Source organism: Hyalella azteca, unplaced genomic scaffold, assembly GCF_000764305.2.
Source record: "Hyalella azteca isolate HAZT.00-mixed unplaced genomic scaffold, Hazt_2.0.2 contig9352, whole genome shotgun sequence".
NCBI classification, from domain to species: Eukaryota; Metazoa; Arthropoda; class Malacostraca; order Amphipoda; family Hyalellidae; genus Hyalella; species Hyalella azteca.
In genome coordinates, this window is record NW_025939426.1 from 133,330 (window position 1) to 160,939 (window position 27,610).

General features: G+C 36.1%; 2 protein-coding genes across 2 annotated transcripts; one reads left to right on the plus strand and one right to left on the minus strand.

The window, feature by feature from the left end:
• Positions 1–583: 583 nt before the first annotated feature.
• LOC108676289 (amino acid transporter AVT1C) lies at positions 584–27,587 on the minus strand. Its single transcript, XM_018164350.2, has 12 exons — positions 27,206–27,587; positions 12,152–12,235; positions 11,381–11,474; positions 10,581–10,704; positions 10,295–10,410; positions 9,158–9,290; positions 8,344–8,512; positions 7,205–7,330; positions 4,816–4,941; positions 3,076–3,148; positions 2,051–2,214; positions 584–1,653 (listed from the first exon to the last, which is right to left on the minus strand). Exons 2-12 carry the CDS (start codon positions 12,221–12,223, stop codon positions 1,450–1,452), a joined length of 1,401 nt encoding a protein of 466 aa, XP_018019839.1. The 5' UTR covers positions 12,224–12,235; positions 27,206–27,587; the 3' UTR covers positions 584–1,449.
• Positions 16,597–18,958, plus strand: LOC125178384. Its single transcript, XM_047881982.1, has one exon. The coding sequence runs from the start codon at positions 16,755–16,757 to the stop codon at positions 17,769–17,771; it is 1,017 nt and encodes a 338-aa protein (XP_047737938.1). The 5' UTR covers positions 16,597–16,754; the 3' UTR covers positions 17,772–18,958.
• Positions 27,588–27,610: the final 23 nt, after the last annotated feature.

Consider the following 27,610-nt stretch of genomic DNA (forward strand, 5'->3'; position numbering starts at 1 on the left):
ATTTAGGCAGCTAGGTGTACTTCGGCTGCTGGGTGTACTTAGGCTGCTAGGTGTACTTCGGCTGCTGGGTGTATTTAGGTGCTAGGTGTACTTCGGCTGCTGGGTGTATTTAGGCTGCTAGGTGTACTTCGGCAGCTAGGTGTACTTCGGCTGCTGGGTGTACTTAGGCTGCTAGGTGTACTTCGGCTGCTGGGTGTATTTAGGTGCTAGGTGTACTTCGGCTGCTGGGTGTATTTAGGCTGCTAGGTGTACTTCGGCTGCTGGGTGTATTTAGGCTGCTGGGTGTTTAAGCGAGTTTTGATAGTACAGTCCCAAGTCACTAGATTGCAGACAGGCGATTAACTATAAGACGGGATGATTTTCCCTGCGCTGGCGTGTAACGGAGATCGAGAGCATTTGTGGAGGCATGGGAACATCTGGACTCCTTTCAAAATGCACAATGAGAACAAGAATGAAGAAGTCGGATCAGTGGAGCTTTCATAACTTTGCTATACGAGACAGAGGATGTGTAGGAGTGCCTTTCACTTTCAGCGTGATCAGGAACAGAGAAATTAAGTTCATTCGATATTATGCATGTATTTATAGGTTAGAACACATCTCTAAGCACTGTTTTAAAATAATGGCGTCTAATTCCCGTCATAAATAATATCGTGCGCTAATATCTTACGCTATTCCAGACATTCCAGTATAATATTACCATTACGATCATGTTTATTGTAACAACAGGAAAAGAAGATTAATCACGAACATTTAAATGAGGAAGATATTTAGTAGGGACATTCACGAAGAAATATTGATCAATATCATGAAGAGATGCAGAAGCTTATGTGAAGTTAAATGAAATTAGTGTATCTCAATGACGAAACTCCTCGCCATTGAATTAGAACCAAGATGGCTGAGACTCATCCCAGACTCAGTCTCAGTATTATTAATAATTCATCTAACAACAACTCGATATTTCTATATCTTTGCGTGAAGTACGTGTGATTTCGGATATTTTCTCCATAATGTTAAAGGTTTTTAGAGACAACTTTATGTAATTGAAAGCTTGCAAGTAAATGAACTTTAGGAAAACAATTTTTTTTCTGCGCATAGTTATGACAATTGAGAGCAAATGATTACGTGCAATCACACATATATGTAGCCGTGCAATTAGAAATCTGCAACAACCTGAAATGTTACAACCTTAACAACATGAGCCATATATTAACGCAGATTTAACTACCTATAGCCAGTAAATCGATATAATTAACCCCACAAAAAATCAATTTAAGTACATAAATATTTTCAGAGGCAACCTGAAAACAATTTGGGATAAATTACGTCCGAGTACCAGTTTATAGTGCTGATAATAAATTCTTGGAGTCTGCACGCAAATTGTTTTCAAAGAACCAGGCTCCTTATAATGAAACGCTTTTTAAGAATCTTTCACTCGAAATAAAGTTGCACCTAATTAGCTTGGCTTTGTCGGTCCTCTGTTTCCATCTTGGTTGCGGCAATGATGTCGATGTAGCACGGCAAGGGTACGAGTTGGTGAAGGTGCAATTGAAGCAAGCTCTCCCAAGTGCTAGCCACGCAACCCACCAATCCAACCAGGATGGTGGCGGTGGCTACAACCAAGTCCACGACTGATGTAGAGCCCAGACAGCGATGCTGCAAAATGTAAGTTTTTCAATTTCCATCCAGCAGTACGTATTGAAAATGTTCGAATAAATGTGATAATGCATGCTTCCGTTCCAAACTCTTTATGATTTTGGTTATAATATATTTTTTCCAAAAATTTGACGCAACCTTCATGTCATATTAGCACGACTTTTTGTGTTTCAAAGCAAATTCCTAAGATTATCCCAAGTAGTTTTCAACACTTTAATGCCCAGGTTCGATACCTTAAAGACGAAGTTCCCAAGTGGTTTTCAGCACCATAATGCCCAGGTTCGATACCTTATTGACGAAGTTCCCAAGTGGTTTTAAGCATTCTAATGTTAGGTTCGATACCTTAAAGACGAAGCTCCCAAGTGGGTTTCAGCATTCTAATGCCCAGGTTCAATACCTTAAGGATGAGGTTGAAGACCGGGGGCATTATGAACATGAAGGGCGTGACCAAGAGGCCGCCCACCAGCTCGATGGCCACACCGAAGTGTGGCAGGGACTCGCACAGGAACAGCAGCACCAGCATCAGACAAGTCCGGCACACCGCGCGACGCCAGCCGAACGCTGACACATGTGCATTTTATTCAAGACGTCGATTTAGAAAACAATAATTTTTTTATTTATACTCTACCAAGTGATGTGTTGAATTTATGATATAAAAACTCGTCGAAAATAGCACTTAATTAACACAGCATTAATATGATATATTTCAATTACCACAACAAATTAAATCATGCATTATAATAATACGTTATTCAAAAGATTACAATTAACATGACATTTTAATAAACGTCATGTTAATAGCAGCAAAAAAAAAGAAATATTTTCCGGAACAAGCAACGTTATCCGAACGCTTACACATGTACACTATCCTCAATAAGTTTATTATTATTTTGTTATTATTATCAATTGATATAATATATTACCTTAGACTATAACAACTGATTGTATCTGTATTCTATTTCTTACAATTTTTAAACTAACGATTTAGCTGAACTCCGAAACGTTTCCTATAAAGATAAGAAAAATTTTTGTGGTATTTTATGCTTTTAAATTTCGGGTTAACATTTTATGGTATCGGAATAATATTTAATTAAAGAATGCCACAAAATCTACCAGGGTCATAAACGCGGTAATTTTGAAGATCGCGATGATTTTGCACGCGTTTTACGACACAAATTTACATAAGTAAATCACCAAAAATAATGAGGGATAAAAATGTGAGTAATGCAATAAGACTCAGAGGCTACTGAGTTTGGACGTAAGTTCCACTCTAATTTTCGTAAAGAATAATATGTATAAAATTCGGAAGAAAATACTGAAAATATATTAGATAACGCAATTCTATATATTAGAAAACACAAATTCTTGTAAAATTTAAACAAGAATCCACCGCCTCCACGGAATTAAACAGAAGCCACGTACCATCCGTAATACCGAGCCACTCTTCGACATCTTGGAAGAGCGCATTGATGCCCAGACACAGACAGATCAGCACCTGAGAACGGTTCAAGCCGCCGTGTAATTCAATTAAGGGATAACTTCCAGTGTTAGATTTAGATAACGTCATTGCACTACTGATGATGAAACTAAATTCTAGAAATGTGAAAGAGAAGTAACTGCATCATTGCCGAACTAATGACTAATTAGTAATTATTCATAAAATTAACAGCTAGGTAACTTCGAGTGTTAGATTTATATAACATCCGCGCACTACTGATGACTTAACTAAATCCTAAAAATGTGAAATAAGAAGTAACTTCATTTCACATTTTCGAACTAATGTCATTTCGAACTAATCGAACTGATAATTAATTAGTAATTATTCATTAAATTAACTGCTAGATAACTTCTAGTGTTAGATTTAGATAACGTCCTTGCACTACTGATGATGAAACTAAATTCTAAGAATGTGAAATGGGAAGGAAGTTCATCATCATCGAACTAATGATTAATTAGTAATTATTCATTAAATTAACAGCTAGATAACTTCTAGTGTTAGATTTATATAACGTACGCGCACGGCTGATGAAGAAACCAAGTTATTAAAATGTTAAATGAGAAGGAACTTCACCATTATTGAAATATAATTAATTAGTAATTATTCAAGTAATTAAGTAGTTCATTACTTATTTAAGAAAAGTATTGAATTTCAATAATTCTTCAAAGTTTTCCTAAAATAATTGTATGGCAAGTAAGTGTAATGAGCATTTAGTACTGTGCTTGAAAAATAATTTCATTATATCACCTGATTACTCATAAAATTAATGGGTCATATAGTTTGAATAGTGACACACTTTCTGCTCGTAGCACTGATACCCTCTTTTGCATGCCAAACTGGGCCACGTGGACGAACACAATGGAAAAAGTGAATTACTATTTGTACATAAGCTCGTACATTTCTCTGAGTGTAACAGCGCATTAATAATAACGACTATGAAGAAAAATTTGAGTTTCTTAAGGCGAGGTTGCTAGATAATTCGAAAAGGAAAGTTAATTTATTGAGTTCGTAAGCAGTTTCTGCAACAAAATAGAAGATGATTTTCAAAGTTTGAACATGAATTCATAGAAATGCCATGTCAAATCCCATAGCATGGTAAATCACCTTAAAATCCAACAGGGTATACAATTAACAGACATAGACAATTATAAGCAAGACTCTTACCGTATCATCGGAAAGACTTATTGCCTTTTATATATAAGATAGTCAGGCGTGATGCATGTATCCGACGGGCGCTGACGGGATTGACAACACTTTCATATCGAGTATTAATTAAGGGTCGGAGCTATTCGTAGTTGAGAGACCGTAATAATAATCGATAATATAATAATATTATATTATAGTTATTATTATAATAAATTAGAATAATATTAATAATAAAACAGACATGAACAATTATAAGCAGGACTCTTACCGTTTCATCAGGAAGACTATGTTGCCTTTAATTTACAAGATAGTCGGGTGAGATGCATTTATTCGACGGGCGCTGACGGGATTGACAACATATGCGTACCGAGTATTAAGGGGCGGTGCTATTCGTAGTTGAGGGACCATAATAATAATTAATAATACAATAATTAATATAATATAATAATATTATATAATAATTACTAATATAATATAATAATATTATTATTAACAATATAATGTCGCTGCATGCTTGCCTGGAAGATGACGGCGGTCATGACACCGTGCAGCAGGGGCGTGGTGGGCAGGCTGTTCAGGAGGTTCTGGGACACTGAGTCACCATACCGTATCCAGGATACCACCACCACGGGCACATACGGCGCCTGTAAACAGAAAGCAAATACGGCACCTGTAAACATAAAGCAAATACGGCGCCTGTAAACATAAAGCAAATACGGCGCCTGTAAACAAAAATAAATTTTGTCTAATTTACTGTTTTAACCGATCAGCGATCAGCAAAATACGGCGACTGTAAACAAAAAGTAATCAAATTGATGGACGTTTAAATTCATAATTTTTATCTCAATTCATTTTGATTTGTACTTTACAGAGTGTATTTATCCTCTTGGGTTAAAACAATTGGTCTGTGCATTCCACTGAATGTATTTTGAAAAGCGTGATCTATGAATAACAGGCACGCGTTAAAAGCAATTAAATATTATCATGTAACTATAGCTGTAATCATGTTTAAAACGGGGTTACTTGTTAGATGCAGGTTTGAAAGGCTCTCCAATCAAAACAGCTCTAGTCGAATAACTATTATTAAAGAGGAGACCATTTAAAATCTCAAATTTTATGGTAAAAACTTTCTCCAGAAACGCCGGGATGGTCGGCTTCATTCTATCGATCATGGGACGTTTATTCTGTTACAGCGAATTTTAGAGCCGCTTAAGCATGGAGGAAAATAGTGCAAGTCAATATCTTTTATATTCATGATAATAATTACCCAAGTGTAACAAATGCGATTATATTTTGCAATGTCACACCATTTGTGCGATGCAAAAATAAACCATTTATAAAAATAAAATTTCAGGTCCAGCTTAATCCTGGACACGTTCGGTATTGAAGAACGCTCGAAAAACACCTATATTAATGAAGATAAAGACTATTCATATTACAGAACACCTATAGATTATAAATAGAAAACACCTTCAAACTCGCATAAGCAAGCTCGCATTAGAGAACATTTAATAGATAAAGTAAGTGTAAGGTGACTCAATACTTATAATAATCATCTGTTTCACCGATTTGAAGAAAACATTTCTTGCTGTCAGTTGCTGACATTTTCCTCCGCTATATAGTGCTATAACTACGGAGTTCATTAAGAGTTTGTATAGTGATGCGCGCCAAATATCCAACTCTTAGAATTTCAGTCGAAATAGAATGAAATTTTATGTAATATTTTTATGCCAATTTATTTTATACTTATGTATAACGATCGTCGCTTATACTGTTCAATTCTAATTGCTTCACGGGAAAGGTTTCTCGTATGGGGTAATTCTCTTCCCCAACCACAGAGGAAAACATGCAGGGTATATAAATTATGCAATATTCGTGCTCGAATACAAAACGCCTGAGCCTGAGATCTGGGCTTCTGATCTAAAGTCCTTAAAATTACACAATGAGGAGCTTTCTGCTGTGTCATGCTCCAACTATTTTCGACGAGCACCATAATTTACAATTAATGTCGAGAAACGAATTGGTCACGAAGAGCGGTGAATAATAAGATACATAGTTTCTTACTGCCGGTTCAAAAAAGCTTCCATCCTGATCATTATTAACTTTTCAAAGCACAAAGAGCAATTTTTTTTAGATTAAATCTTATCATAGTGTTTGAAGGTGTTGTTTGATTATTGCTGAAACCACGTTAAATCAATGTTTTTTTCAACGTCAAATGACTGGTGCGCTAAAGAAAAAAAACGGTCGGATCGACAATTACGTAGTCGGGCGTCCAAAAAAATTCGATCATGCTGGCCAGGGCCTATACTTTCAAAAAAAGTTGAGAGATCGTAAGTTCATCGGCCAATCATTGACGGCCTTTCAAGCAAAATCCACCAATCATAGACAAGAAAATGGAGCGCAAGAACTTACGTTCACTTAGCGAGTTTTGAAAGTATGGCCCCTGGTCTTCATTTGGTAGCTTCGGCAAACAACGGCGATACGGCATTATTTTACGGCATTGCCGGCCTTAACACGTTGACTACGATTACTTCATCTTGTACTATTATTTCATTTTTTGTACTGTTTTGAAACAGGGTTGCCAGACGGTCATTTTTTCCGGACAAATTCCGTGATTTAGTTTTTCTAAATTGCGTTGGCCGGCTAAAATTTATGATAGGGGTACTTCCTAATTAAACTTTATATACTACAAAAAGAAAATAAATGGAATTTTTATAGCGGAACATATAAATAAACTAGTATATATTGAGTTATCGGCCTTTTTTGGCCTTTTTTGTTCTCGGATTTGTCCGATTTTTGGCAACCCTTAATTACGTACCATTACGTTCTGTAGAAATACATTTCGTGGTACGCATATGTATCACTTCGTAGTAAACGTGATAAAACGCCCACTGGGCGTTTTATCACCGTTATTTTGAACAATGAGGGTAGGGCCAATTTCTCACAGCAGAAGGCGGTGGCCACGGCAGTCCTCATCCTGCCTCGTTGCGTCATGTCTGTCTGCACGCTCAGCAGCACAGGATGAATGTCGAACTGTCACGGTGATAGAGAAATATTTATTACATAAAGTGAATTGATATGTTCGGTATTACTAATTTCCAAATAAGTTGCAGAGAACGGATTCAATTTAGGAATAATTTCAGTAATAGGTTAGTATTTCAGTAAATAATTCTTAACTTTCGATACGTACAGCAATTTAGCTCATATATTATATATATATTTAGCTCATATAGTAGGTATACCAATAATTATTAATCTTGTTACTCAAAGAACGAATGAAGTTTACAACAGAAACTGGAATACACGGAATCAATCGATCGTCAAACTTATTTATATCAACTGTTGATAGGGGAATGGATTGTTGAATTCAATATTACTATGAAGGAGGATCGTATAAATGGAAGATGTAAACCTCAAAAAAGCAATGTCAGTAAAAAGACTAGTAGGTTAAATATATGAAGCATTGCCACTAGTGGCTAGCCAGTCAGTATAATAGATTTGATAAAAGGTATATAACATTATAACACTAAATATAACAGGTATATATAATATATAACGCCACCCTAGGCTAATGCCTCACACATATCGTCTAGGACTCTAGGTAAAGATCCCACACATACGAGTTTGCCAAAAATTTAAAAACATAGAAAATGCCAAGTAAATTCACTCCATCTTCATGAAAACGTTTTCATGAACGTTTTCAACAGGAGTGAATGTGCATGTGATTTTAAATTATTGACGAACATTTAATTTAAGCAGACTAACGAAAGAAAAAGGTATATGTGAACTAGGCAGAATCCCACTCTATATTTAGTGTAAAATTAAATAATAGCCTATAGACAAATGGGGTCTAGGCCCAGTATTTGAGACTACATAAATCTCATATAGTTTTAAATCTAGTCATAGCCTATACAGTATACAAACATGCAGTCTTGGCAAAGTCACTCTATATTTAGTCTAAAATCAAGTCATAGCCTATATACAATAATACATATGTATAGTCTCGGCAAAGTGATTAAATACTTCATGTCTTAGCTTTACAAGACCTGGAAGGCGATTGCACCAAAGCAATAAGCCAGCGTCTGCCACCGCGGTGGCCACCGGAAGGTACCACTTCTTTCGCCCCCTGCAGGTACTGAGTTGTCCATCACCATAGCGGTCACCACAGCACCAGACACCACAACCACCAACGCCGCGCCAGCCCTCGCCACCATCCTTACGGGTCGCAATTGGATGATTATGAATTATTATATAAAAGGAATATAGTTCATGAATAAGTACAGTTTCTTTTCCGATTCTACATTGCCCTGGAGACAAATCCATTAGCCATTCTTAGATTATGTTATTAGCCACATTTTTCTATAGTTCATAATTAAGTAAAGCTTATTTTTCGATTCTACATTGCCTTGGTGGCAAATCCATTAGCCATTCTTAGATTATGTTATTAGCCACATTCTTGTGTGCTTGAAAAGTAAAATAATTTCGTATTTAAGAATTGCAATAATTAAATCAAAGGGAAGGTGAAAACCTTCCCTGCGATTACGATGATGGATGAACCACTGTGGGAAAGTGGACATCGAAATAGAGGGCTTATACACATATATTCTTAAGTACGCCCATCAACAAACTCCCGTATGCAACTATGAATTTTGCTCATTTGGGTAATGTTAACAACTGTTACTGAACCTCATGTTTATGTTATGTTCCAATAAAAAATTACCATCCGCGTACAAAAAGAATGAATGAAAAATGTAAAATTCAACAGGCTAACAGAAAATTAAAATTTAACATTTTTTAAAACTATAAACGTGTCGCACTTGAGGAAAATTAAAATGATTTAAACTATAAACGTGTGGGCACTTGAGGTCTGCAGGCGTGCCGAGCCACATGATGGGCAGGAGCAGGAGTGTGAGCAGCAGCAGCCAGTAGCAGAAGGAGTAGTCCAGCGAGCCTCGCGTCACCGCAGCTACCACTTCCTGCACGCTCTCGCTCGCTGTAGTTAGGGTGAAAAAAGTCATATAGGGTGAATTTGCTTCGGTTGAGTTTCTGAAAAACAGAAATTTTCCTGCGCGCTCTCGCTCGCTGTAGTTAGGGTGAAAAAAGTCATATAGGGTGAATTTGCTTCGGTTGAGTTTCTGAAAAACAGAAATTTTCCTGCGCGCTCTCGCTCGCTGCAGTTGTGATAAAAATCTTCATTTAGGGTGAATTAAAAAAATCTATACGCAGGGAAAAAAAATTTGAAAAAAAATTTTCACTTAGGGCGAATTTTTGAAACACAAAAATCTCCCTGCGCGCTCTCGCGCGCTGCAGTTAGGGTGAAAACATAGGGTGAATCGAAAATATTTTCGAAATAAATTCTTCTAAAAGGGATAATTTTTGAAAAAAATTCTTCACATAGGGTGAATTTTTGAAAAAGTAAAGACTTCTTGCAGGCTATCGATTGCTGAAGATTATGCAAAAGAATTTATTACAGTGATTTGGGTAGCTCAGAATGGGTTAAGTCGTTTATGCTTCAACAATACCCTTATGGATTTGTGGAAAAACGTTGATTTAAAATTCTAATTTTACTGATGGAGGTGCATTTTCAATAAGAATATTTTAGATAGCTATATAATTAAATTGAAATAATTTTTTTGTGCTATATGAATATCGTTTTCGTCTTGAACTGAACTCATAAGTTCGATGGGATGATCCTAGTATGAAACTCCCTGGTAACATTTACGTAGGTGAGTGTACTGTCTCTATAATTCAAAACAAAAAACAAGTTTTGTTAAAAGTTTGCATCAGGCGGTTTTTACACAATAATGTGGAGGACAGCATAAGTGCACTTGCAACTGGAGCGGAAACATTAAGAAAAAGCTTGATTAATTTACAAATTATAAAACAAGATTAATTATATTATTAACATTGAAAAATTTATGAAGCGAATAAGATTTGTTATTTCGGCAACAATTTGTGATATTATCTGGAATGATATGTAGCACACTAGCACGTCACCCAATAAGAGGAAGGGCATAGCAGCCCCCATAAGAGTGAAGTCCTGCAGCAGCGTCAGGAGCTTCCGTAGTCGTGGGCCTCCTACGACCTCCCCCAGCAACGGGTATGGCTGGCGGCTGTTGAAACATCAGTAAAACTTGAATTAACTTTAATTAATAATGTATATTTAAAGGTTGACCGTTTCACAGTTCATTTATCACATTAATAACATAATGTTAGCTTAACATATTAATAAGATAAGGTCATAATCCCTGCATGACATAAAGATTCCAGAGTCACCACATACTTGGAGCCTGGACCAATGATGTTGGGGTAGAAGGTTTCCGCCAGCAGCCAAGTCTCCCCGAGCTGCACGGCCGTGTAGCAGATGAGCAGTAGCAGAACCACTGCCACTCCAACACCTGCGTAACCTGGAATAATGATAAATAATATTGTCATAACTATAATATATACTTCCTTTGCTTCGAATATGATCGCAGAACTGAAAGTTAGCCACAGAAATTGATTAGCATGAGCGTTTACTAGAGTTTTGTTGGTAAAAGAAGTAAACTATGATGAAAAGTTTGAAAAATGGACAAAAATTAGTCGGCACGACAAATACCTGCAAAGTAGGTAAGCGCATATTGGCTGATAATTCGTAATTAAAAAACACTTATTTAATTGGAGTTCTGTTTTCTCTTATTTAATTGGAATTCTGTTTCTGTTTTTTTTTTTGGAGTTCATTCTTAAACAAGAATTCTCAAAGCTCTCAACTAGGTTTCCTAGGGGTACTGAAATTACGGTTTATACGTTTATAAACGTTGCATCTGATCTATAGGGTAGTTTTCTTAATTTTAATTTTGATGGGTCTTATTTTTTGAACGAATGGGTCACAATGTCCAAATAGTAACATCCTTTCTTAACCACATCATGAGCAGGAAGCGGACCTGGTACCAATACTTTTTGTTTGCCTTGCCAAAATGGGTCTGCATGAACACTATCAGGCAAAAAGTGTAGCGATATTTGGACAAAATCTCACTTATTTATGTTAGTATAATCCTATTCGAATATTAAATTAGAATATTAAATTCGAATTTACTGGCTCACCGCTGTAGGCTACGGCGGCTGGCAGTGCGATGATCGGCATGACGCCCATGAGAGACAACACGTAACACGATGCCGTCACCACGTCCAGGCCGGACTGACACGATAACAAAAATTCAAGAAGTTTATATCTTCGCACAAGGGGAACTTCAGAGGAACAGGACAACATTTTCTGTGCACTAAAATACGTTTCAGTTAATGATCCGGTCTCATAATTCCTATATTTGACTTCATTAGAGAGAAATTAAAAAAAAAAATATGTCGGAAAATTATGGTATTCTGAAATTATAGGCCAGGAAAAAAATTTACAAAATTTTTGGGGTTTCAAGCTGATTTAATCTAGCGCGAAAGCTGCATTTGATGCAACAACTGCTACAATTTTGTGCAGCTTTGAATGGCATACTAAGTTTTTGCCCGGTAGTCATTCAGTAATGAGAATAAGGTTTTTAGGTGCTTCTGCTTCAGAACGAGCAGGTTCGATCTTACTCTACCGAGTTCCGCCAATAATGGTAATAAAAAAAGAAAATCTAGAAACTAAATCCTTTTATTTCCACTTATATATTATATATAATTAGCTCATATAACTCAGGACTGTCGAAGTAGGCGATTTAGAATTAGAAAAAGAATCACAACTGGCAAATTGATGTTACACAGACTATGTCGCACTATTACACTAATTGTTGAATAAAATCGATAATTACCTTGAACACGTATCGAAAGTTGTTTATTGACTGCACAAATTTTATTCAATTATACATGTTTACACATACTTACCCTTTCTTTGTGTGAGAAGAGGGAACTTCTTCTTCGTGGTTGGGTGATCAAAAGAGGTTTCAGTTCATCCATTGTTGAGAACTCCTGAAAAGTATACGTTATATCAATTCAATCTTTGTTCCTTCAAGTACTTCAAACCCAAGAAATGAATCGTCTTTAAAGTTCAGATTTAAACGTGACGTTGAGTCGTTGACGCGCGGTATGTTTTGTATATTGCAACCTAACGAATTTCCTCTGATCTGCACCAAACGTTTCAACAACACTAAACGTTCCAATTTCAAAATTACATACATCTTTATAAACCTTCTTCCCAATGTTTGCAATATTCCTTGTCTTGCACTCAAAATAACGTTAACTCAGATTTTTCTATGAAAAATTTAAAGCAGTATTTGAAGAAAAAAATTCTCTCTAATCATTTAAGAAAACTACTATTTGAAACTATGACTGAAGTATTTACTAATAACTGACCTGGTCAAAGACAAATGTAAATGCGATTATACATGTTGTCAAAACCTCCAGCTTCAACTACCATATTTTTAATTATTGGTGTAAAACGGTCATAAAATTAAACTACAAAAATGGGTTGAGGAATGCGAGATGCCTCGTATACTACCTACGCATTCGGCATTTCCTCCAATTGATGCTGTGACATCACCGCACAGATCTGTGAACTCTTGACATTTAATAAAGTGAGCCAACACTCTTGAGTTACTGAGAGCAAAACATGCAAAACGTTCGAAAATACGAGCAACATGCTGACATCTGACACCGAATCGTTCCTAAGACATCGCATCTATTGTCTTAAGTTTTTTTCCAAGTTACTTTACGAGGACAAATTATTCACCCAAAAATTTCGACCTTAATTTTGGTAAATTAGGTGGGTATTCACATGTGTGACCGCGGATATTTTAATTTCAGAAGAGCTGAAATTAAAGACAAGCCTGAATTATTCATAATTTTTTTTTACAAAGTCCCTCCAGGTAAATATTTTTGAGATTCTGAAATAATGTTATTTAACGAGATGGTTATGAATTACAATTCTCGCGGAACACGTTAGGAGTAACTTCAATTAATAATAACGAAAGTCCATTCATGCAAATGCTTAAATGAACGATATGCAGACATTCAATGCAAATAAGCAAGAGCTTCTATGGTGCCTTAAAATACAAACACCAATTTGAGGTACGACTGTCATATTAGATAATTATTAATTAAATTTCCTGTATGTTTCGTCACCGAATCCTGCGATAAAGACTGTCAATGGTTAATCAATTTTCCCTATCGCATCGACGTGACAGGGATTAAGTAAGATTACGAACGCTTTTCACTATATAATGGCAGGTGGGCTTAATTCTATTATTAAGTTTCTTCGATTCATAACATCATTTGTTCTCTTCATCAAATAAAATACTAAATAGATAATGTTATTGAGCCGGTGAGATTCGGATGCACACCTAGCGAAAAAAAGCATTAATCAATTACGTAATTATCGTATAAAGAGCCAAGAAATGGCTTATCGTTTTATTGTAGCATTTAAAATAAATCAGGATTTAAAGCATAAACTTATGACCGATACTCAGATCTCAACATACTTGATTAGCACTCAAGGCTTTGTTTTCTAGTGACTATTGATAGCCGAATAAACCGGCCATTTTTTTGTCGTTTGCGTCAGAAGTTCCTTATATAGAATCAAATTAGAACTTCATTGGTAGAAGCCCACCTCGTTGTTAACGATGCAAATTTCGAGCAAACAGTGCAAGCATACTCAGCACGGGTAAAATTTTAAATAAAACCGATTAATATTTAATTGTTACTTCCGTCTAGGATTCAATGGCAAGAGAAATGCGCTCGCATTAAATTTACTACATTTAACTGACATTGGATGCAATATGAATGCTAATATCCTGTATGAAAGATTTATTTCTACTTTATTTATATGTAATTGATATTGATACACGATTTTTGTTTAATCTTAATCGCTTCTCGATGTCGTCAACACAATTAACGTGGATTTTAATACGATAACTTAACAGCATCAACTTAAATCTGGGGAACACGTTATTAACGAGATATTCAGAGCAGAGGCATGACGTACACTTATACGTCATTGTACGCACTGAGCAGAATTACTTGTAATTATTTTATACAAAATGTATTTCGCGAGAATGGCAAATTTGATTTCAATTAGCCTCGTTTTGATCATACCTCCTTGACTAAAACATAGCAAAACTGATTTGGAAAGAACAATATCCGAAATTGAATGTGAGGGCTCCTCGTTTAAACCACATTTAATATCCACATGCTTGATGAAAAGCATTTCAGATTTTTTTATCTTGCCCTTGTCAGCCTAAAATTTGTAAGTGTATAAAATCGGCAACAGTTACAAGTTCAAGAAGAACATCAAAGAAACATAAATGTATATATTTTCCATTAGTACAAAGGTTATTACGATTCATAAAACGGGTCAACGTGGGTTCACCTTTTTTACTTCGCTAATTGCAGTTTACGGTTTTGGATGGTTATCTTTTCTGTTACATATTTTTCAAACGTCTAATGTGCCGAATAATTGGAAGTAAAACTATTATTTATATTAAGGTTTTGCATAAATAATGTGAACGTCAGATTTCCTCTCATAATTTGAGTAATGGAGGCAGGTCATACATTGCTGACTGAATCCACTAAATTGTACTGAATGATCAATGGAGTCATAAGTCTTTTATTCTGTCTGTTGTGACTTAGAACGAGACATAGGAAGTTTTGCCGTGGGATACTTGCGTAAATTTTCGATTTACGAATTCATTGATATGTTATATAGTGTCATGTTGCTTACCGTTATCTATGTGGAGCAATTGGACTTAGTGCTATTGCTTTATAGGCACCATCGCATGAGATGAGTAGTAACATTCATTTTAGTTTGGTATCTATTCAAATGGACAAAATTTGTGTCCAAAACTCGAAAAGCTCAGGTTGTAACTAGAAGTCGCCCATTATAATATTAAATAAGCTTTGAGCATTGAATGTATAGAAATAGAAATGTATTCTTCCATTTAGGATACGAAGAACCTAGCGTTCATTTTTATTATCGAAACTATCCGAAGCAAGACAGTAATCATAAGATTTCAAAGATAAGTTGAATTGTAAGATTTCATAGACGACATCTGTAAAAATAGCCTGATTAATTGTTCATTACATATCCGTAATGCTGGCAAGAGGTCCGGCAAAATCCTAATTTGTGGAAAGCGGCGGCAAATATCCGTAGGCTATTTGCCGGAGCAGCTAGTAGACTAGAGCAACACTGATGCCGGAAACGTAAAGTATGTCTTAGTGTTTAGTATTCCGTTCAGCTTTTTTCGTCGTATTTTTTTCATGCTGATTGCCTCGTTCAACTATACTAGATCAGAAGAGCCTTTTTATTTTCATTTGTTTATTTGACTGTAAGTGATTCATAACAATGTTAAATCACGTTTAAAATTGAAGGTAAAAGAAAACGAAAACAAGTTAAACGAAGAAGTATCTTGATTGCTTCTAGTAAACTTCGTTGGCGTTATTCCGAAGTGAATATTTCAATTCGAAACAAGTTTTGCAGGCCACAACTTATTATTTTTACTGATCATGGCACTGCTATGGTATAATCCCGTACGATCGTTATTTGTGCGCCGCATATACCAATGCAAGGTTTAGGACGACTACGCCTATTGATATTAGAGTACACGCGGCATCAATATAAAAGCATCTGAAAACATAAAAAACTCATAAATTTATCAACAGACTCAAAATCAACTGAGTCCGTCTCTTGATCTGAATTATGAACATATGCATTGAGAGCAGAGTTTTACTATAAGGTAAGTATCTGCACTATTAGGTGGCATGATATTAATCATTAATGACGATTTAATGATCACCACATCTTCAAGTTGAGATTTCAAACGTGCCTTCTCAACCCTTGCCTTATTACAATTCAGTAATGCGCCTCAATGTGAGGTAAGGCATTAGTGGAATTACAGGGAATCCCTCTTTGTAGCTCACTAGTCGTGAACTGAATGAAAATTCTTCAATGTGTACTGCGTATATGAATCTATATATTAAAATACTTGAATGTTCCTACACACATTATTACAATTTTGAATGCGTGGAAAATGATTGTGTATTTTCTAACGTATGTTTCAATCATATATGTGTTAAATTATTCATGATGCGGTTATTGAAAATACCACCATCATGATTCGAGATACATACTATCGATGTTGAATGAAATGAACATTGGAAATTCTTAATGTCTTTACAGTTCTTTTACTTAGCTCTTTAAACAAATATTTTAAACGTCAGAAACGTTCACAGCTGTATGCCCTGTATCTCCTCCAAGCCTAACAATTTCAAGCGATGAGTCAGAGGAGTTTTGCTCATGAACAGATGCAGAAGTCTTCGTTCAGTTGCTACTGAGCCGTCGGTGCAACAGCCAACAAGTGCAGCTTTGCAGTTTGCTCAGTTGCTTCTCTGGCCTCGAGTGCAAAGCTTGTGCGGTCTGCATGATCACTCACTACTGCAGAATCCAACTCTTACTCAGTGCTACTAGTATTTGGCGAGAACAGATTAAGCCGTCAAAATGGAACTAGGGATGATTCTTGGCGATGAGCCTTTCACTATGGTGGAGTTGATGGCCCCAACCGAACTGGACTTGATGCAAGATTTTAAGGCAAACTTCCCAGCAGTCATCGATGCTCCACCACCTGAAAGCTCTGGGCAAGAAACATCATTTTTCAGCCAATCTCAGAGTAATAATTATATTTACGCTTACTCTCCTACGTCTATTAGATCTCTATCGCCCAATAATCATGCTACACATTCTCTACCATCCGAGAGATCGAACACATCTGCCTCTGAGGATGATATTCTCTTCCAAGAAAGGCCAAAGGAACCCTACAATTCATCATTTGAATTCATTGATGCAAGCTTCAGTGCTGGGAGCCATGGTCTCTATCAGCAAGAAACATACGAAACTTCATACTACGCTCAAGACGGCAAGGACACAATTAATGTCCAAGTCAATGATGCATGTTTCGCAGACAAGATGGAAATGATACCATCGGTCGTGAATGTCGAATCGGATGTCAGCTTTCCTGATTTCAAAGAAGAACCTCATCAAGCGTTCTCCAAAGTACAGCAATCGCCAGGCTTTGCCGAAACTAGCATGGGGAGAGGAAAGAACCTTGCCATAAACACTACACCTTCGCGATCGTCGAAAGTTTCGGGCGTAAGCAAAAGTCGCAAAACCAAAGGGCCCAAACCTAAGCTTCATCAACGAACTGAACCATATTCTGACGCGGAAATGGAAACCAAACGTCGAAACGCAATCAAAGCCCACAAAAATAGACAGAAAGCCAAAGATGAGAAGGAAAAATTGGAGGCTGAAATACGAGATCTCAAGAAGCAACTACAGAAGGTCAATGGGGAGAAGGTCGCATCTGAGGCAGAGAACATTGAGCTGAAAAAATCACTGGACGAGAGGGACCGCCTCATCCAACAACTCGACCGGCAACGGCTCGCCGTGACGGAAAATCGTATTAAAGTTCTGAAGGAAGAATTGGCTCTGCTCACAGGCCAATACGTCGGCTCTCTCTAGCATCCCATTGGATTATTAAATTGATAATTTATACTTGCCATTCAATAATTATTACATTAGCAATCATATCACCTAGAATCCTAGATGAGATGGATATTTTTTTAAATGGTCTCATTCACAGTCTTACCAATTCATTACCATGTTACGTAAACCTGAAGAAGGTCAATAGATACCTGGCGCGTTCTGTAAATCAATTGCTATAATTTCTCTTTTACAAAACATACTGTGTTTGTTATCAGATGAGCTTAGAATCAAAATAATGATGAGGGAATTCCCTCAATACAGCCAATTTGAGAGTGCTCGGTTTATGAGCAGAATATTAATAAAAAACTCTCCTTATTTGCCGTATAGGAACTATGCGAAGAACCTCAATTGAGGATTTATATTCTCTTATTTGTTATCAGTCAAGTCAAATAGTATTTTTCTTTATCTAATCACTGCATTTTTGTTACTGCTAATCATCCTTCGTAGCTTGGCACACGAGCTCGAAGTTGCAATTTCAATAAATATCAATTCGTAGTTACTTTAGCACGGAATGTACGTACGTGCAAGAACAAAGTCCTTAGTTTTAATATAATTTTGAACGTATAGAAATACACTATTCATAATGAACGTATGTACGTAATGCATCAATGGGGGGAAAGACGGCTCAAGTGTACGTGAAAAGTCTATTTCCAACTATATAGAAACATTTAATTTATTTAAATACTCGGTTTACTAGAAATACTTGAATATATTTATAGATTTTTATTATGCGGAGATCCAATTATTGTGATTAGACAGCGCAGTAGAGTTAGAATGCAATTTTAATTCAAATAATTACTAAATTGTCATTTAATTAATTAATTTCATTGGGAAAAGCCCACTTTCATGTGAGATTGTGAAAAAAGTCTGAGTAGTACAATTTTCAACTTCAAAATAGGGCTCGTTTTTTTGTTCGTGAGTCGGAACGATGTTTAGTATAACCGATGTGTTTTACAAAGACAGGAATTGATGCGTAGAACGGCTAAAGCAGCATGTTTTTACTTGAACAACGAATCAAGTGAAATTCATATGCTTGCCTCGTTCGCCCAAACAGACATCAAAATGTATTGCCCCTTAGGGGGACTTCTGACGCGCGCCTGTGCTTTTCAGAAGTTCTATGGGATTTCGCGCACCTAGGGGGATTGTTCCTGAGCGCCCCATCGCTGAGCTCGCGGTGTCTGACTGCAGGTCTCAGTTGTGGGGTTAAGTTATTATGTAGGTATGATTCCTTACATTTATTTTCCTTCTCTGCTTCTCTCACGTAAAGGCGACCGACGTCCCGTCTAAGCGGCCTCTCGTTCGAGTGTCTTAGTTGCTGTTGCTTTTTCACCTGTCCCTCCTTGTCACTTGGTCTCTTTGAGATGCTCACGCTGCTTCTTTCGCGCCAGCTTCAGCGGACTGGACTATTGAGACATTCCGCCACTTGTGGGTGATGAATGATTTTCTGATTTGAGAATCTTTCGATAACTGAGACCTTCCACTTCGTTGGTGATGTTCATCTTAATTTTCGGTGCGAGATGGCTAATTAGTTGAAGCACTAGTAAACATTTGTCTACTAAAATAACTAAACTGAAATGTATTGAAATTTAATTCGGAACTCTTGTAATGAATTATAAATCGTTTCATGTCACCTCATTACCACTTAGATGCACTTGTTAATCTTGGCAGACTTTGATGTTTCAAGGAGATAATTAATTCGTATTCTTTCAGCAATTATCATTCGTCTTTAAATTCCCTTTCAGTTAATTTTGATATGTCAGAAAATACCCGAGAAACCGATTACTGTCGTATTGAACCAACGAAGAAATCAATATACGAAAGTTTCTTCCTTATCCGTATGGTTTTCTGTTAGTATTAAGATTTATAGCATCTCTATGACTTTCTGTGCTGCCATCAATAAATACTCTATATTAAAGTTACCATATGAGTACGATTCGTGCAAATGTTAATGTCAACTAAAAACAGTTTGTAAAGAAACAAAGTATACAAGGTAAACGCCAGTTACTACCTGTTACAGACGTTACGATATATGAAATTTATTTCGGTTACCATGTATTTTTGACAAATAAATGTTAGAATTATTGTTGTGTTCTTATTGAAGTTATTTCTAATCTATGCGAATTTAAATTACTATTAGTAAAAATGGTATAGTACAAATTTTAAAGAAAAAATAAAAACATTGCTATTTTAAATTGGAAAATGTTCCGTTTTCTCACATGAAAGGAACTTAAAGTACCATAGCTGCCTGTAAGCGTGCAATCGGAAATTTAGGAACATTTTTCACTATAATTCGTCAAATATAATTCGATCCTGCCAACGTATACGATAAATAAACTATTCAGCCATTTTTGTGATGATACAACAATGGCTTGTTGCATATGTTTCCTGAACTTTAAAATGTACTCACTTGTGTCACTCATAAATAAAAGAAACGGTCTATATTACTAACAAAACTGCACCAAAATTTTCTAGTGGGATCGAAATCTTTGTAGTAATGTTGTAATCGTGTATTACTTGATTAGTAGTTCCGTGTTCCGACTTATGTGTCATTGATGGTAGTTTTTAATGATACAATAGATAGTAAGTTGAAGAATAATGAACATGTGCTATTTGATGCCAATCATCGCGTACAATGAACATGTACACGTACAGGTGAATCAGTAAACAGGTTTCAGCTCAACGCGAAACATTTTCCGCCTTCGTTGGACGGGAGCCCTAGTAAGTTCCCCGAAACTTTACGAACAAATGAACACACACACACTCCTGTGACGTCAGAGCTGGGGACAGGAAATGCCTACCCCACTCCCCCGATTTACTTGCAAGCCCTCACACCCCGCCCCTCCCTCGCTAGACGATAACACAGTTTAGCTCACAACAGAGCAGCTGTGTGGTTAGGTTCAAATGCGACAGACTCGTGTACTATCACTAACAACTAATTGAGTGTGCCTCATCGATAAAGCCCGAAAGGTTTATTGATAAGGTCTCTGATGCTATAAGTCTCATGCTATATTAAGGTCTCTCATATCACATGCAATGCAAGGGTTGATCACTAATAGAGTTGCGCGGATCAACTAGATACCGCTCGTGGCTACATGATCAGCACTTTTTCTAATTCAGCAATTATTACGTAACAATTATTAATTATTGACGCATAATTATTATGCGCTGACGTCATTTGGGAATTACTCATTGGTCACTAATTAAAGTTGTGCAGGAGCGTTTAGTCCAAATCCGAATCACGCGGCAAAACCTATGAATTGGTCTAATATGAATTATTGGTCATTTTAATTTTAGCCCGGCATTAATAACAAATTATTGTTATACTCACAATGTTTGTTTGACGGGACGTATGGATGAAAAGTAATTATAAAGGTAATTTTTGAATGTTGATAGGGTAAACAAATTGACCTATTACTGAACACGTATCCAATTAGAATTGTTAATAGATTATTGGCCACTATTTTTGGTATTTGAGAAATTAATCCCGCTGCCGACTATGTGAGTCTACCGTCGTGATGATTCATTTGATTTTTATTCTTGCTTACATCGCAAAGATGTTCGCTATACATCCTTGCTTAGGTATCTACTAGACAAAATATACATTACATTTCCGTGAGCTCTATCCGTGTCTGTAGGCACTGCCTGGTTGCACTGATATGCTTAGTGATGCGACAGTAAGTTATCTCGCAGGATCAAGTGGCACGAAACTGGAGACTGAGTTTGACGCGTAAAGGAAATAGAGAGTTATCGCTTGGTCAGTGATGGTTTCCTTTACGGAAATGCTGCAATCTTAGTCGATCTATTACACCTGAAAATAGACTTGAATATGTCATTGTTTACAGTACTTGAACTGCAATGACGTCGGGCAAATTTGACTGAGAAGTGTTTGAGATCTGATGCTGACTGAGCCTCTGTGTAATATAGTGGAAATATCGGAAAAAGAATGCGAAAATCATTCCCCGAGTTTTAAAAATTGATTAAATATTTTTTTTTACATTTGTGGACTATTTCACCCTTCAAGTCATGATTTTCAACGATTTAAAAAAATAAAAAACTTACCTAACGGTCTTAATAATATTTGCAATTGATGAAAGCCAAAGTATCACAATTGTAGAATTGACACTTATTAGTATTTGATTAACCAAAACCATTGCTTCTGGGCATCAAAACAGCGCAATATCAGATTGGATCATTCGATATATTGAACCTAATATATACTAAATAAAATATAAAATATTCGAGAATAATTAAACTTTTAATTAACTTGGGCATAAGAAAAAATTTCGTCAGGAGATATATGGCTGTAAAAAGAACTCGTGCTCCTGCCCACAACGTATGGCGGATGCATTGCGTGACGTTTTTGTGACGATTTACGGCGCTTGTGACGTGGGCATCTGTCCGTTACCGGTTCCAGGCTTGACTGGATCCGGTTATATCTGCATCTTCCAGGCACTGTTCCTACCATGGATCCGGTTATATCTGCATCTGCCCTGCACTGTTCCTACCATGGTTCCTAGGTCGACGAGCCGGACGTGTGTTTCACGTAAACAAGATAAAATGAAAGATTTTATCGTGCTTGTAAGCAATAAAACTAGTCAACTACTCAAGCCAGTATCATGAAAATGATCATACTCTGGTCAAATTACAAGAATGAAATTATCAAAAAATAAAGATGGTCGAAAAATAAAAAGTATGAAAAAATTATCTAAGGTTATTTATGGTGGGCCAGTGGTGGCAATTCAGAGTAACATAAATTGGAGTAGTGAGTTGTGTGTTCGAGGCCGCAACAAGCTGTGAATATTCTTCGATGTTAAGAATTGGCGAGAGGCCTAATGGGCTAATTACTGCTGATCTCGCTATATATTATACTAATATGATACTAATAATGCTTTCCATATATGAATAAAGTATTGGTCAGTTAGGGCCATTTACCACACTTCGGGCCACTGCATTTACCACACGCCCAACAACAAAACAATTTTGTTGTAGGGCGAACGACTCACAAAGGCTATTGGAATGCTGATATTTATCATGCAAACAATGATTGCAGTTTTAGGGTGACCAGAAACTGCTGTTTCGTGGGAAAATTTCAAAATATTGAGATGCTTCTCTTTGAATATTACTTAGAGAATGATAGTTTTGTACAGTGATTCAGAGATCACGGCTGGCAAGCAGCACTTCTGACCTTGGCTCGGAGCCAAAGTCGAGGGAGCGGCCAGAGAGGTTGACCGCTAGGCAGCAATGACAAGGGAAAATTCCTTTAATTCTATCATCATGAAAATGAAGTCAGGTGTTTTTTGAACTCTGAAAATCATATTACTGGCCTGAAATTTTTTGGTAGATTTTGTACTCAACAGCGAGTTACGATGCAGCAGTTAACAAAATAGTCAGACAGACGACAGCTTACGCTGAACGTTCTGGTCGAGAAGCTGAAAAAAATATTGCAGAGAAAGCGATCGCGGATTCCCCGTCGCCCTGTTTGGAGTTAAAAAAAAACGAAGATGTCCGGTATTGGTATTAATTCATATATGAATATTCATTACTTACAAGCTACGCCATATTCCGGCAATCTTTTTAATTCCTATCCAAACCGATATTCATGCGCCCAACAAAAATTATATAAAAAATTATCTATTAAGCAGTTATCGAAGCAAAGTTTGCACAGTCTGGATCATATTAAGTTAGCAGCGTCCGGCACTTCATGAGTCATTGGCACCTAATCGACACTCCTCCGGAACACCTCACTCAAATAAACTAAACATTAATATTAATAATGCAAAGTTTTGCTGTGTGCTCACGGTAGGTACTTTTAAACGGATGCGTTTATCGGGTCACGTTAGTCATTCATGTTTGTTGTAAACGTTGTACAACGACGCAATCTCGCGGTTCAGCATATCACAGTTCTATCTGAAAAACTTGGTAAGTACCATTCAAGCACAGAAACTGATTCAAATGTCTGGCTTAATGCTTAAATGTGAATGTAAATATGTTGTCTGTAAAGTGCAATACATCAATAAATGTTTTTTTATCGCACGTAGCAATTAATGAATTATTAGTCGACAGAAGATGGCTACGAAAGAAGTTTACAAATAATTTTATTAGAATAATTTATGCATGTAGTAAATATTATACATACAGAATAATATTTGTTATATTGCATGAACTATTCTAGTAATTTTTGCAATATTGTATATATTCTACATAAAGAATGATATTAATTTTATTAATATTCATACTAATAATTTTTAAATTAATAAAGTTTATATTGCAGGGTGGCCCAGTGGTTACACTTCAGAGTACCAAGATTGGCGCAGAGAGGCGCGGGTTCGATCCCAGCTCTGTGCGCCAGTTTCTGGTCAGAATCGGCGAGGAGGCCGGGCGGTTTAATGAGCATTGGCTACGGTAATTCGTGATCCCAACAAGCTGCGCAGAATTGGCGACCGGCCTACGGCCTAATAAATGTTGAAACCGCGTTATAAATAGTATCAATAACGATAATGATATAACTACGGCAACTACGCTAATTAATATATCTGATAAGGCGAATAAAATCGAATAATATTATTATTAATGGTAATCATACTAATAATCTTCAAAAAGAATGTTAATAGTAACTATAATAATAATGTAACTACGCTAATTAGTATAATTGAAGAGATGAATATGGATGTGGTTTTCTTTAATGGTGAAAATAATGCCCGGCATTTTACGATTAATAAATCTCCGCAAATATAAAACATGAGGCATTAATGGGTTTAAGCGAGAAATTCTGTACATCTCTAGCAATTATTTAATCATGGTGTATTATATTCTATTTATACAACACTGGCAAAAATACGAGAGATAAGGTTTGACGTCGGAGACAAAGAATGAAAATTGATAATAATCAATTAAATTCTTTCAATTGAAAGAATTGAATTGATTATTGTTTGATTGATATTAATTGATCGAGTCTAATCAATTCGTAAATAAATTATTGAATAGTAATTTAAATTAAGCATAGATGATATTTCGAGAAATTAAAATCGGTAGTGACTGATGTATATGTAGTGACCTAAATAGGTATATAGGTAATAGGTAAATTAAAATCGGTAGTGACCTACTATAGCTATTTGTCAATCCTTCGCTTCCCATATACTTATGTGTGTGAATGATCAGCCATGGCATGGATGACTAACTAAAAATTCTATATCATTATATGCTTTCCATTAGTTTATGTCATTGAATATAATATTCAGACTCCTCTATCAAACATATGAGTTCAAATCGATTTCTTCGACCATTCGTTGTGAAAATGCTACGGATGTGATTTGGCGAGGTCTGCCTAAAGCGTTTTTTTATCAAAGAAACGTAAAAAATTTTCTATGACTGACTATACTAGTTTCACCAAAATTTCGATATCATTCTGCTATCACACGATAAGAATTACGTATATTATGAATGACGAGAAGCTTGTAGAGAAATTGATTCATTTTTACCAAAACGAACACATCAAAAAAGAATTTATAAATTAATTGCACTACAACAGTCTTCTTTTCTTTTCTCATCGAGTCTATTGTCAACGACGCCATAAATTCCAATATAAATTTAAGGAAACATTTTATAAAAAATAAGGAGTTTCTTCGTGAGCTGAATATATTTTGAATAACATTGATTTTTTCTACAATGTTTTGATAGCGAGAGCTTCATGCACCATGTTGTGAGCAAACTTCATCCCAAATTAAAGCTTAGTCACTCTCTTCTGTTTCTATGTTGATATAAATCCATCGAAATTCGATAGAACTTCATCAAATATTTCAGGGATGTGTATTAATTTTTCATCATCAGATTGGTTGTTTCAGAGCTGCTAATATACTGTAAGAACATATCAGGGACAATGTCCTAAACAAAATTCCCAATTTCCATGCACGTTTTTTAATTTGGGTAAACAGAAATGGTCACTTTGCTAGGAGCGACTAAAGTTGACAAGACGCAGCCGCTTATTTCAAACAATAGATTCGATTTAGTCCTGACTGTCAACTAATTGAGTCCTCGTAGTTAAAGCGTATATGTGAAATAATCAAACTCTTTCTTGTATGTAATGACGATAGGCTGGTCATTCAGCCAAAGGTTCAGTTTTAACCTTTCGTCATTTTCATATTTTTAACATAGAATGGTACATGAATATAATTAGTCAGATGCATGAATAAAATGTTCAGATTTACGTCGTGGCCTAGTTTAACCTTTTTAAAAATTAGGCAACGACTTGCAAAAAATAACTCCCAAAATGCAAGTAATTGCCAACTATGACAGATGAAACGATTTTAGTGGTACATACAGAATAACCATTTTCATTGTTTTGGATGAGTACTTGACAGTATGTTCATGTTTTTTTTTTATTTCTGACAATAAGAGATTAAATCATAATAACTAATTCATTCACTCGAAACGCATGAGCAAGACTCGAGAAATTTCATGAAAATCTCAGTGAAAATGTTTGTTTCACTGGATAACAACATCCAAGTCTGTGTAGCACAAGTCTGATAGTCGTCGCGCCAGTGGCTGTGGCAATGATTTTTTTTAATTTTTGGTCTTATTTGACGCAATAACATTTTTTTAACTTAAAATACTATTTGCGGACCATGAATATTTTTGGTAAATGCGGAGGACTAAAATTACAAAAGGATACGTGAGTTATGAATCCGGGCCTTATTTCTTTAGAATTTAACGTTACAAATATTAACGAGCTTAGGAAGTAAAAACAGAAGCTTATAACCAATGAGATCACGTCCTAAATAAGTTACTGCGGACGAATATGCAAGTGCATGGCTGCTCCGTGTACCTGCAATTGCGGATCGGATGCGAACCGTAGTACCATTTAGTTATGGGTGTTAAGATTGATAATAGATGTAATTTATTATTGGCAGGAAATTTGTAAAAATGTTCCGATTCATTGACCAATTTCTGATCTAATTGGATGGATTAAAGTAAACAGATGGAGGGTGATTCGACAGGAATCCTTCGTTCAAAAACCATCAACACACCTCCGTACATGTGTGTTGATGAGAACTCACCTCCGTATATACATGTTAACACGAGTAAGGTATTTCTTTAAAGTTGTCATACGAAACAAAAAAACACGTTACGCATCTGGGTGTACTAAAAATATGAAAGAATACGTAAAGTATATCATACATACTAAACAAATTAATTTATTTTGGTAGGATCGTAGTTAATGTTTACATGACACTGATCATATCATTTTACCCATTGAACACCGTCAGATCACTAGATCTCGTTTCATTTCCATGCTGGACTTCACTACTGGATATGCTGACTATTATTCACTGGAATTCCACACAACTACTATCGTAAATAATTTTACTGAACATCACACACTTTCATAGGTTTTACGTGCATTGACGAATTACCTGCTTAATCGTAGATTATTTCCTGGTCTGTTATGAACGGTCACGCCACAAGGATGAAGCTCGCCACTAACTGCATTAGCAGGAGCAGCAGCCAGCACTAGACCGCGGCCCAATAGCACGTGAAGCCTTCCAAGAGCGACGCTCAGGTAAGCCACTTTATTCCCGAACCCAAGCTCTTGACGATACTAGTGTTTATACTTATATCATAATAATATAATTGTTTAAATGCTAGTGTATTGAAAGCTAGAGAGTTGTGTGCAAATGCAAGAAACTTTGCTGGTATAATTTTGGGTCGAAATTGGAGTGAGCTGCTTATCAAATTTGTTAGAGAAATGCAGTTCATATTTCACGCTTAATAGCCATGCAAGGCGTAGCCATTTTTTGGTGTCATTGAAGCATTTGCAT